The 11,767-nt window shown below is 34.3% G+C and overlaps 1 protein-coding gene across 2 annotated transcripts; it reads left to right on the top strand.

Moving 5' to 3' along the window:
- Positions 1-1,566: 1,566 nt before the first annotated feature.
- Positions 1,567-10,762, top strand: LOC145606610 (AGC (cAMP-dependent, cGMP-dependent and protein kinase C) kinase family protein). 2 transcript variants are annotated; one of them, XM_081662402.1, is made up of 14 exons: positions 1,567-1,777; positions 2,322-2,713; positions 5,331-5,505; positions 6,554-6,637; positions 6,726-6,967; positions 7,059-7,278; positions 7,590-7,669; positions 7,751-7,835; positions 8,451-8,582; positions 8,670-8,783; positions 8,893-8,943; positions 9,663-9,747; positions 9,974-10,030; positions 10,310-10,762. In XM_081662402.1, the coding sequence occupies exons 2-14, from the start codon at positions 2,487-2,489 to the stop codon at positions 10,411-10,413; spliced, it is 1,656 nt and encodes a 551-aa protein (XP_081518528.1). In that variant the 5' UTR covers positions 1,567-1,777; positions 2,322-2,486; the 3' UTR covers positions 10,414-10,762. The 2 variants fall into 2 exon arrangements, with proteins under 2 accessions (XP_081518528.1, XP_081518527.1); XM_081662401.1 differs by having other exon boundaries at positions 2,317-2,713.
- The last annotated feature ends 1,005 nt before the right edge of the window (positions 10,763-11,767 follow it).

Genomic DNA, 11,767 nt, shown 5'->3' with positions numbered 1-11,767 from the left:
AAAGGGTATGTACATACATTTGTCATGTGTGTTGCTCTTAATTATTATATATAGTACTCCGGCCGTATTATATACAGGTATCGGCTATTTTATGCACATAGCTAAGGGTCTGTTTTAATTGACTGAACTGAGTCGAAGTGAATATTTTATGTGAGAGGTAAATTAAAAACTGAACTAAACTGAACTGAAAATAATTTGAAAAGTACATGCCCTAAGTATATATGCATAAATTGGTGTAAGAAGTGCAACATTTCAACAAAGTTGATAAACTAATATATGAGTTTGTGTTAATGTATATGAAATAAGATGTCGTTTATAGAGTAACATAGGAAAAGTTTCAAAAGAAAAAAGTGTTTACGTAGCAAATGTTTTGTTTTCCCGGTTTCCTTTTTGCTAAGCTTAGCTTATATTTGTTGAAAAAAAAAACTTATCAAATTTGCTAATTATGATTTCTTTTACTCAACTTGTTTCTTAAAGTTGAGAAAAAATCTAAAATAGAAATTTATGGTAACTTAATTGGGATAGAACAATTAACAGAAAAAATAAACTTTTTAATACTAAAATGCCATTGACTAGTTTTAGTCACGTGTAATACAAATCATACAATCGATGTACATTAATAAAAACACCATGAATACACCCATTGAATAGCATAATGAAATTAGATAACATAATTATGATTAGGAAGGTGATAAAGATATTTATATACTTTGTCAGTTAAGTTTTCTATTTACTACTCTGGGATATTTGATTAATGCCATAATTTCTAAAATCACCGAAGTTCGTGAAATTGTCTACAATTGAGTGAAAGGAGAGTAATAGCTTCACTATTGTGATCCATAAATGGAATAAACGTTCTTAGTTAGTTATACAATAGCAAATAAAACAAAAATAGAATTATAGGAACTAACAATTTAATACTCGTAATTGACTTACCAAAACTAAAAGATTACCATTATCGATTGTCAATACAATGCCTAATGCATCAAGATCAAATCACATAACTCATTTTTATTAAAAAAAGTAACTAGTCGCTCAAAATGCATTAAAATTCATCTCAAAGTCATTCCCTCATTCGCAACACTTTAATCAACTCACAAACCATTAATTACGAGGTTCTATCCTCGTAATTATCAACTTCCCAATCTATTCCCCATCGTCTCAAAAACTCAACAGACGTTCAAAAGGTTGACCTATACAGAATTCCCCGAACCCATACCACTATAATCTACATCGTACTCCGTACTCCATACCAAAACAAGATGTATATTTGTACCAAAAAAAACAGTAGATCTCTGAGCTAAAGATCTTCCAAATTCTCTCTCCAAATTACAGGAATGTTGAAGTAGCAGTATAGTACTAGTAATAGTAGTAAATCCCTTTTTTTTTTTTTTTTTTTTTTTTTTTTTTCTCACATAAAAAGCAGAGCTTTTTCTGCCTTTTTTTCTTCTGCAACAAATTATTTTTTCCACCCACATTCACAACCAATCCTCTTTATTTTTATTTATTTTTTTTACCTGTTTTTTTTTTTTTTTAAATTTAAATAAATTAGTTATAATTAAATTAAAAGTACACCAAAAAAAAAAAAAAAAAAAAAGAGGAGAGAGAAAATGAGGGATCATGCAAACCCACACCCAAACTGGTCGTCGATGTATCTTCTTCTTCACATCTTCACTTGTTCTTCTTCAATTTCAATTTCTGTAAAATTTTCCCCAATTTTTCTGGGTTTTTAGGGTTTCAATTCTTCACTTTTTCTGGCCGCTTTCTTTCTTTATAGGTATTTCAATTAATTTGTTATTGTTTATGTATCTCTTTTTTGCTTTATTGCACAATTCAATTTCTATCGCCTTAATCTTAGGGTTTTTCCCCTTTTCTGTTTTTGTTGCTGCTGATCTCGATGTAATTCTATGTCTTTTTAGTTTTTGATTGTTAGTTAATTTTTTTTATAATTATTTTAAGCTGCAACTGTTTGGTAATTCCTCTCTTTTTTTAAAAAGAATTCCAATTGAATTTTGGTGTATTTTTTGCTGTTTGAGATGATTAAATGTATAACTTCTGTATGAATTTTAGTGATGATATGATTTATCAACATTTTTCATATTTACTTCTAATTTATTCTATTGATTTTGATGCAATAGGGCTTTTGCTGAATCTTCATATTTAGAACTAGTTGAATCTTAAATTGGTAGCAAAAAATGGAGAAGATGCTAAATTAAAGTTCATGTTTTTTGTTTTTTTTTTTTTTTTAAATTTTTTTTTTTGAACTTTCTGAAATTTGATGCACTAGTTTACTAATGTCCATAATGCTTTGTTTAGGTTAGGTTCAGCAAGTGCTCAGTTGTCAGGTGACTTGGAAGGAAGGAAGAAGATAGTGATTGGTGATTCTTTGTTATTAGATAGTTTTAGTTTGGTGTTGTTCTACTTTTGTGGGATTTGAGTGTTTAGGTTTAGTTTTAGGTGCTAGATTAGAGAAATAGGAAGAGGGGATGGAAGCGGCGAGGAGGTGTTTTACCGGGTTCAAAGCGAAAGATAAAGGAAGAGGGGTGAAGAAGGAGGCTGCTGTTACAGTTGTCAAAGGGAAAGAAGGGATGAAGGCTCCGGTTAGTGAGGACGCACCCTCCACCGCTACCAAGCAGAAAGTTGCAGCTGCTAAACAATATATTGAGAAGCATTATCAGGATCAGATGAAGAATTTGCAGCAAAGGAAGGAGCGGTAAGTCTTTTGTTGTTTTAGTTTTTTCCCTTGAAAGTAAATTGCTTTGCTGTTTATGGATCATGCTGCTGCTGTACAGGTTGTATTTGAAAACAGAAGAATCTACAATCTTAATTGCTTTGAGGATTGTTAGAATAACAAAACTTAGAATCATTGTACTCATTGGTTATCATTTTTGGTAATAAAAGCCTAAAAGGTACAAGATCGCTTCGAAGGAAATGTGATATGCATAGTTGGACCGATTATTCAGTTATTACAAGGCTGTTTTACTGATTTATAGTGCTGGATAACTGTATTTGGTAAGTGCATTGATCCGGAGTGGTACTACAGCTATTGTAGCTGTAGTTTACCAACATTTAGTGGTTGTTCAACAAAACTAGCTGCTTTAGTCATGGGTTAATTACTAGCTGTTAGAGATTGTAGGCTAGTTGTTAGAGGTTAGCCGTCAATGGATTTGTTAAAACAAGTGTTGGTACAAAGTAGCTATTGCGAGTATAGTTATCTTTTGGATGAAATTATATGTAACTTGGCTTTTGCGAAAATATGCTTCACTCTCTCACCGTTACCCTATCAAGCTACCTAGCTGAACAGCACTTTTCAAAATCAGTATTGCTTTGACTGAGTAACTCTTGCTGAACATGATCCTATATGACTTCTAATTTATGGCCTTTATGTAGTGATTAGACTTATAAGGTAAGGATTAATCTTACATGCATGCAATAAATGGGTTGGCTTAGTTTTAGAATGACATTTGCTTGTGCAAAGAGAATTGACTATGATTTAATGCGACACATTAGTTGATTAAATGTGGGTGTTTTCAATTTTCGTATCAGGGTAATCATGGTAATATTCTGTTGTACCTAAAAGGATGCACCATTTTCCTTTTTGGGATGTCCCTATAATAAGGCTCCATTTCATTTATGATTAAGCGATCCATTACTTAATTTCTTATCATTTCATTGACATGTGGTCCCACCTTTTTTTTTTTTCTTAAACTCCACAACCAAATATCATAAGCATGCAGATTGTACTTGCTGCATACTTTTTGGGGGTGGGGAGGGGGTAACAACCTGTGTTGAGTTTGAGTTGAAGTTGCTTGACTTGACTTGAACTAGCTTAGACCATAGCTTAACTCATCCGTAATTGTCCAGAGTTTGAAAGTCCAAGCTTGACTAATTTAAGGTGTACAATCATGAACCGGGCTTGACTCAAGCTCAAGATGTGCATGTATACAGGTTTACTTCTTTAGACACAATGTAAAGTTTTGGTCTGTCTGTATATGCAAATTCTTGTATTTGGATTATAGCAATTGATGTAGCTTTCTGGGTCCTAGATAATGGACCAGTTTGTATGTTGTCTATCATTTTGATCCTCTCTGATACAAGTGTGAGACTCAGGTATTGACCCAAATGGCCAAGTGTTCAGCAAGGATCATCGATTCATTGTTAATTTATTGATTAAGGACAGTGATTCAAAGTTATGGTGTACAGTTGTACATTGGGCATCTGCGCATAGTTATTGTCCTTGTACTAGGTCAGCTGATAGGTCTACCATCATCCGTAACGGGTGTGTCCTCTTAATGCTGTCTCATTCATGACTAGGTGTTTTATTTTCTAAGAAATCTCTCTGCTTGTGCATTCTTGCATTTAAAGCTCTAAATTCCTGACCTCGTTTTTGGCCAATGCTGATGGTTTGATATCTCGAAATTAGATTATTTACTTATCTGGAAAATTATGTTTCACATGCAGTAGTAGCAAGGTTTGTATGATAAATTGACCTTAAGATTATATAAAGTGTGTTTGGACGAGGGTGAAGGGAAAGAAAAGTGAAGGATTCATCCTTCTATATCTGGATATAGGATTGGAAATGGGAAGGCAATGTCAGAGAAATTTGGAAGGAAATTGTCAATGCATTTCTTTCCTCTTCTCTCCACTCCCTTTCCCTCCGCCATTTTTGTCCTAGCAGAATTATAAAAGAATGTTATCTTCTGAGATCATATATGATGGTTGCATTCTCTGAGTGTAAGTCCTCTAGACAAAAGTGATATTTTTTTTTTTTCAAGATGGATTAACATAATTCATGTTACAGCAGCCCCTCATTCTTTGTATAAGACTAGAGTTACCCTTTGATGTCATGTTTCAATGGTTCTGTATGATTACTGATGTCATGTGGCTTTTTTTATGTAATTATTATGCATCATTGAATAGTTGATGGAGCATTATCAACAAGTTTTGGCTTGTAAGAAATATAAAGGGAAGGTTTCGTGAAAAATTCCTTTTATCTTTTTTGCTTCAAGTCATGCTTTAGTCTTGTTGCTGCTGCAACCCCAGCAGTAACTTCTACAAAGGGAGAGGCGAATGAACCTACTGGATGCCTTGGTTTTAGAGAAGTTGACTAAAAAGATATTTTTCGTTTTGATATTGCTCCTCACCATAGTTTAAGCTTGAATAATGAAGTCTAACAGCTATAACCTTATGTTTTCTGTAGCTTTGCTATCTAGGAGAGCTATGTTCTATGCTGCTAGGCTGACCTTTTTGTTTCTTAGCTGTCTTCTAATATTTCTGTCACCTTTTTTGGAGATCATTATAATGGAGCTGCATGTCTTTTCTTCATGCAGGCGTGATATATTGGAGAAGAAGTTGGCTGATGCTGACGTTCCAAAGGATGAGAAGAGTAATATACTTCATTTTCTAGAGAAAAAGGAAAGAGAGTTTATGCGACTTCAGAGGCATAAAATGGGAGCAGATGACTTTGAACCGTTGACAATGATAGGAAAGGGTGCATTTGGTGAGGTAAATTTGGTTTTCGTTTTTTGGTCCATGTCTCCAGCTTTTCCTACAAGCTATCAATGCCTTACATGAAGTGTTTCGATCTTATTGATTATCGAGACATTTGCTGAATTGTGCCTGTGCCAGAAAGCTGTATGGGTTTGAACTTTAGATAATAGTGTATGTTGAGGTTTATTCTATTTTTATATTTTTTCATAAATCTGTTTCCGTTTTGGGGGGAGTGCAATATGCATATTTCCCTTGCATTTGTTGATTTGCCTGACTAGGGCTTGGTGGTTTCTTCAGTTTAGTTTTGGCTCTCCTGGAATATCATGCTTCTCTAACAGATGTTTTGTTAAAATTCTCTTTCTGATAATGTAGATAACCAGGGATCTCCTATATTAGTCTGTTCTTTGTTATTGACTTTTCTTTATTTACTAAAATGAAATACTCAAGGTAACCACTTTTCATTAAGGAGGTGTTTCAAAATGTAGGTAAATAGCAATGTTCATTCAATTGTGAAACAGTTGGAGTATTCGCATATTACGCCCTAGCCTACCTTTTTTGATTTCTTCTTCTCTATAACTATTTTACATGATTAATGATAATATTTAAATAATATTCATGATGAGTTCAAGGAAGTTCATAAAATTTGATTTCAAAAAGACCACAAAACAGTTTGCTATAGAAATTAAATTGGAGAAAACAGGCCCTGAGTCAGAAACCCTGACACGGTCATCATAATGGTGAAGAATGATTTTCTCAATTTTAAGCTATTTTGGTGTGCATATAGGATGGAGTTAGGGCCTCAGACACTGTTTGTGTTTGTCAAGTCTATGTGGTGCTAGTTTTACTGAAATAAAATACTATTGTCACTTTGATCTGCTCTTGAACCTCTTTACCAACGGCACTCCAAGCTCTTTAATTTGAAGATGAAACCTATTTGAAACTATCAGTATCTTTATATAACACTTCTTAAGCTTTTTGTGCTCAATACTTCAATAGTCTCACTTCTAATGATGCTACTGATTTAGCCATTGAGTATTCATCACATATTTTCTCGTCATTCCAGGTGAGAATTTGCCGAGAAAAATCAACTGGCCATGTTTACGCTATGAAGAAATTGAAGAAATCTGAGATGCTCAGGAGAGGACAGGTATGTGTTTTGTTTGAATTGGATTTTATATTACCAGATTTGATGGCTAGTCATGATGCTAAGATTTTACTTAATCCAATTGGTACAGGTGGAACATGTAAAAGCCGAAAGAAACTTACTTGCAGAAGTTGACAGTAATTGCATTGTAAAGCTTTATTGCTCCTTTCAAGATGATGAGTACCTTTACCTCATCATGGAATATCTTCCTGGTGGGGATATGATGACTTTACTCATGCGTAAGGATACACTAACTGAAGATGAGGCTAGGTTTTATGTTGCTGAAACTGTCCTTGCCATTGAATCCATTCATAAGCATAATTATATACATAGGTATGCATGTTTGTTTGTGGGACTGCATTCTTTAGCTTGTCAGATATTTTAATGCGGTGAAGAGGATAATTCTTTAAATGTCTTGTTGCAGAGACATCAAACCTGATAATTTACTACTTGATAAATACGGCCACATGAAACTTTCAGACTTTGGATTATGTAAACCACTTGATTGCCGAGGTCTTCAAGAAAAGGATTTTTCTGTGGGAAGTAACTTAAGTGGAGCTCTTCAGAGTGATGGACGGCCTGTAGCTCCAAAACGCTCACAGCAGGAGCAGTTACTGCACTGGCAGAAGAACAGGAGAATGCTTGTAAATATTATTGTCCTTTCTCTTTATATTTTACTAGATTTCAGAACGCTTAATAACTGTGAGGTTTGTTTGCGATTAAATTGTGATCCTTGTAGGAGGCTGTTAAATGGTGCAGTTTAGGGGCACATAAGAATTTTCTTTACGATCATTACTTATAATGAGCTTAGTTTTTATTTCTTCTATAAGCACACATTTTGGGAAGTGTAGTGTTGATGACTGTGATCTTTCTTGATGTAATATGTTAGTACATATTGGATATCTACTGCAACATGAGTAATTGAATTTTAACTATTAAAGTTTGCATGTTGTAGGCTTATTCAACAGTTGGCACACCAGATTACATTGCCCCAGAAGTGCTATTGAAGAAAGGATATGGCATGGAATGTGATTGGTTAGCATTAAAACATCTTGCACATTTAGCTTTCTTTTTGCATAATGTATGTTTAATGGCTTAATATCTGTACATGGGCAGGTGGTCTCTAGGTGCAATCATGTACGAAATGCTCGTTGGATATCCACCTTTTTATTCAGATGATCCTATGTCGACTTGTAGGAAGGTGAGCTTTAACCTTTTAGTTTCTTATTTTTTTTGTACACCATTACTCAGTAATAGAAGTTTTTAGCCTGTTACTGTGTTATGTTTGCTTTAATTTTCGTTAGGATCAAGTTAAGATATTGTTACTTCTAATTTTATCTTGATGTTTGCTCTTACAATGGATTTCATTAAGCATTTTTGACTGTAGCATAAACTGTTAGAAGTGTAGAAAACCCCATGTGAACTTGATTTTCTTAGTTTTCCCCAAGTTATGGTATCTTCACTTTTCTGCCACCTCTACAGGAGAGGGTTTCCCATTGTGTATAAAGACTATTTTTACTTTTTTGGTTTTTTAGAAGATAAGAGTTAAAAATTCCACCCCTTCCCTCCTGTCTGTCCATCAAGTTTTAGAAGATAACAGTGCTTTAGCTCTTTGATTGCTAACTTTATTTTCTTTTTATTTTTTTTGCACATCCATTTTTTTTTGTATAATTTACCAGCAAGATGATGCTTTTCTTTAAGGGTTAATCTTACATACAATGAGGCAGAACATTGTGATCGTACAATACTTTATTGTAGACAAGATTTGAATTCGAAAAGTTGAGCTTTTTACGAATGTCTTTCTCTCTAAATTTAGATTGTTAATTGGAGACATCATCTAAAATTTCCGGAAGAAGCTAGGCTGTCCCGGGAAGCAAAAGATCTTATATGTAAACTCCTTTGCAATGTTGAGCAACGGCTTGGAACCAAAGGTGCAGATGAAATAAAGGTGATTACTGGTTCCTAGTTAAATGTTGCATTACAGCAGATAGTGAACTCAAAGTTGTTGACTTGCCTGTTTTTCAATGGTCATCAGGCACATCCGTGGTTTAAGGGTGTTGATTGGGACAAATTGTATCAAATAGAAGCTGCATTCCTTCCTGAAGTAAATGATGAATTGGATACACAAAACTTTGAAAAATTTGAAGAGGTTTGTTTTTTCAAACTAAAGCTATCTTTCACACCAAATTTTGAACAGTGAAATGGCTGATTCTTCCCAATCCTTCATTCTTTACTTATCATTTGTGTATGGAATGCAGACGGACAAGCAAGCTCATCCTGCTAACTCCAAATCTGGTCCATGGAGAAAGGTCAGTGAGAAGTTGTACAATTTATAGTTTTGGAATTCTTGGTACAACTACTTCCCTTTAACAAATGAACCCTTTGGTTCTTGTGCTTGGGATGATAAGAGGGTTGCTGACTGTTGTCATTGTGTTAAATTATGGCTTTTGTATGTTCATCTTGAGATTTGTTTTAGATTCATACTAAGCCCCTTTCTGAGGCAATGGCATAATCTGTTGTGGGTTTGGCAAGAGTTTCCTTGTACCCTATATATGGATATGCAAAAAGTGCTTTCGTGTATATTTGTAGAGCAGGACTGCAGGAGCTATTAAAATCTGGGCAGAATCAGTTAATATTGTTTGTATGTGAAGTATAGTACAAACACTTAGGGTATCATTGATGTGCTCTCTGAGCACAATGATTGGATTAGCTATAGGTATGCCTGTATGACAGTAACTCACTGGAAAATTCTTGGTAGTTTACATGTTCCCGTCTTCCTGATCCTTCAATGTGCTTTATGTGTGGGTTTGTTGGCCGGACCCAAACTTTGTTGCAATATAAAATGCGCTGCTGATTTTAAAGCATTAATTTTTCTGATCTATGTCGGAGTATCTATGTCATGTGCTGAATTTGTAGTTTTGTATTATTATGGTGATTTCTCTTAGTTTATTCCTTACCCTGCATGCATGTTTATGTAGAAAATCTAGTGCTCTTGTTGTCTTACATTTTGGTGTTATTGGCACTGCAGATGCTCTCATCGAAGGATGTCAACTTTGTTGGATATACATACAAAAATTTCGAAATTGTCAATGATCATGAAGTACCTGGAATCTGTAAGCTCTCTCGTCTCAATTGTATTTTCTTTCACTGTATATAATTTGCTACCATAAGAATTATCCCTTGTGCAAGAATTTGCCTCTTGCTACTTACTTGCCTCTATTTTTTTGCGGCATGCATGTACATTAGGTTGGCAGACCTGTCTGGTAGAGAGTATCGTATTATTTACCCTAAAATTTATTTATTGATAGAGTTGCCTTATCTTATCTTTGCTCCTTGCAGCTGAAATAAAGAAAAAGAGTACTAAACCCAAGAGGCCAACGATCAAATCTCTTTTCGGTATGTGTTCGTTACCCCCTTACCCTCTTTCTTTTTCTTCATTTCTTTGCTTTTACGTCTTTATATATTCAAGGTATGCTTTTGTTACAAATAGATTTGTAATATGCATGCAAAACCCATCTTTCTCCCTTGTTCATAAAATATGGTTTGGTATACTTGCTAAAATTCAGCATTAAACATTTAGTTTTTTGTGTTATTTTATTAAAAATTTGCATCATTTAATGGGTTTTGTTCCATTGTTATTGACTGTCAGTCTGTCACTGTCTGTTTCCCTCACAGATGATGATTCACAGACCTCGTCAAAGCAGCCTGCTCAAGGGAGTTTCCTCAATCTTTTGCCGCCTCACCCTGAAGTTCCTGAGAAACAGGGCGACTCCTTGTAAATCTTGCTAACTTCTCTTGATATCAGATATGATCAAATAGGTTTTCTTAGTGTTGATTTTGAAGCGGACAGTTTTGGTTCATTGACTGCTGCACATTGGCTCTGTGGATGCATAGGAAAGAGACGCTTTGGGAAGGGTTCAGGGCAAAGGCCCGAATATAGAGTGATTATTTGGACCTTGAATTTGATGTCAATCTCTTGTAAATTAATAGCCCAAAGTGTATATGTTTATATTCAGTTGATTGTTTTTGCTGTGTTCTCGAAAAATGATAGTTACAGCATAGGAGCCATCTCCTCTAAAAAGAACAAATTGTAATTATTTTTTAAATTGATTGACCACATTAACATTATGCGTTGTGCAAAAGTCTTACGTTTGTAAAGCTTGTTTCCCATTGTGCTTGAACTTGGTTTATAATTTATGCACATTGCTCAAATGTTATGAACACAATTGGTTTGGATGATAATTTGCGAGGTCCATTTTGTAGGAAGTTTTTTTTTTTTTTTTTTGTGCAACTCATTCAGAAAGTAGAGTATTAGCAAGGTCTTATTAACAGAGTACTGTAGTTCAAGATAATTCATCTTGGCTAGCTGAAAAGTGAATAGTATATCATAAGAAGTTGGCTTGTTATTAAACATATTGTAAAAAGAGTGTAAAGCTTACCAATTACTTTGAATATATGTAGTGCATTGAACAACACATTTGCCTGCTAGTTATAGTGTTATACCAACACCAACTTATATTGTAAGGGTCTGTTCACCTTATTTTCACTTATTTCAGGTTTAATTAAGTCCAGATAAGTTCAGTTCAGGAATAATGAGTTCAGATAAGTCCAGGAAAAATAAATTCTGATAAGGGTTGCCCAACTTCAAATTACAACTAAAATAAGTTTTAATGAGTTCAGATTAGTAAGTTAAGTTCAGATAAGTGAAAATCAGGTGAATTGAACACACCTTAAGTCGCAATTAACGTACTCATTAGTCATTGTGCCATATGTTTTTACAATTTTTACATATGAAAGTTTCACCTTATGCAATTTTTGCAAAATCTCTAAATTAAGATGAGCTTTAATTGACTCATTGGAATCTTTTAGCCGAAAGCTAATGGAGCAAGAGCCATGAGGTCCACAAAGATGCAAGTTAAGGAAAACCTTGACCAGACCTCAACTCTCACGATTTTTTTGATTCATTATTTACGAATCAAGCACTTGGGAGTAGAGGGGAGGATAAGAGAATCCTTACTCCAAGCACCCTCACTTGATAGAATTTGAACCCTAAACCTTTAAAATATAAGGTAAAAAAGTAATTAAGTAAGCCAATACTTTGTGATGTATAATACAATGAACGTGAAATTCGAA

The sequence above is a fragment of the Chenopodium album genome, chromosome 23 (genome assembly GCF_948465745.1).
Source record: "Chenopodium album chromosome 23, dcCheAlbu1.1, whole genome shotgun sequence".
Taxonomy (NCBI): Eukaryota; Viridiplantae; Streptophyta; class Magnoliopsida; order Caryophyllales; family Amaranthaceae; genus Chenopodium; species Chenopodium album.
The sequence above is the reverse complement of the archived record's forward strand: the minus strand, read 5'-3'. Positions and strand labels throughout refer to the sequence as shown.

What these genes read in the sequence shown, in the direction of transcription:
- LOC145606610 (XM_081662402.1), top strand. Translation starts at nt 2,487, where the DNA reads ATGGAAGCGGCGAGGAGGTGTTTTACCGGGTTCAAAGCGAAAGATAAA. An exon ending in TTGCAGCAAAGGAAGGAGCG is followed by an intron (nt 2,714 to 5,330) that starts GTAAGTCTTTTG and finishes TTCTTCATGCAG; the next exon opens with GCGTGATATATTGGAGAAGA. An exon ending in TCATGAAGTACCTGGAATCT is followed by an intron (nt 9,748 to 9,973) that starts GTAAGCTCTCTC and finishes TGCTCCTTGCAG; the next exon opens with CTGAAATAAAGAAAAAGAGT.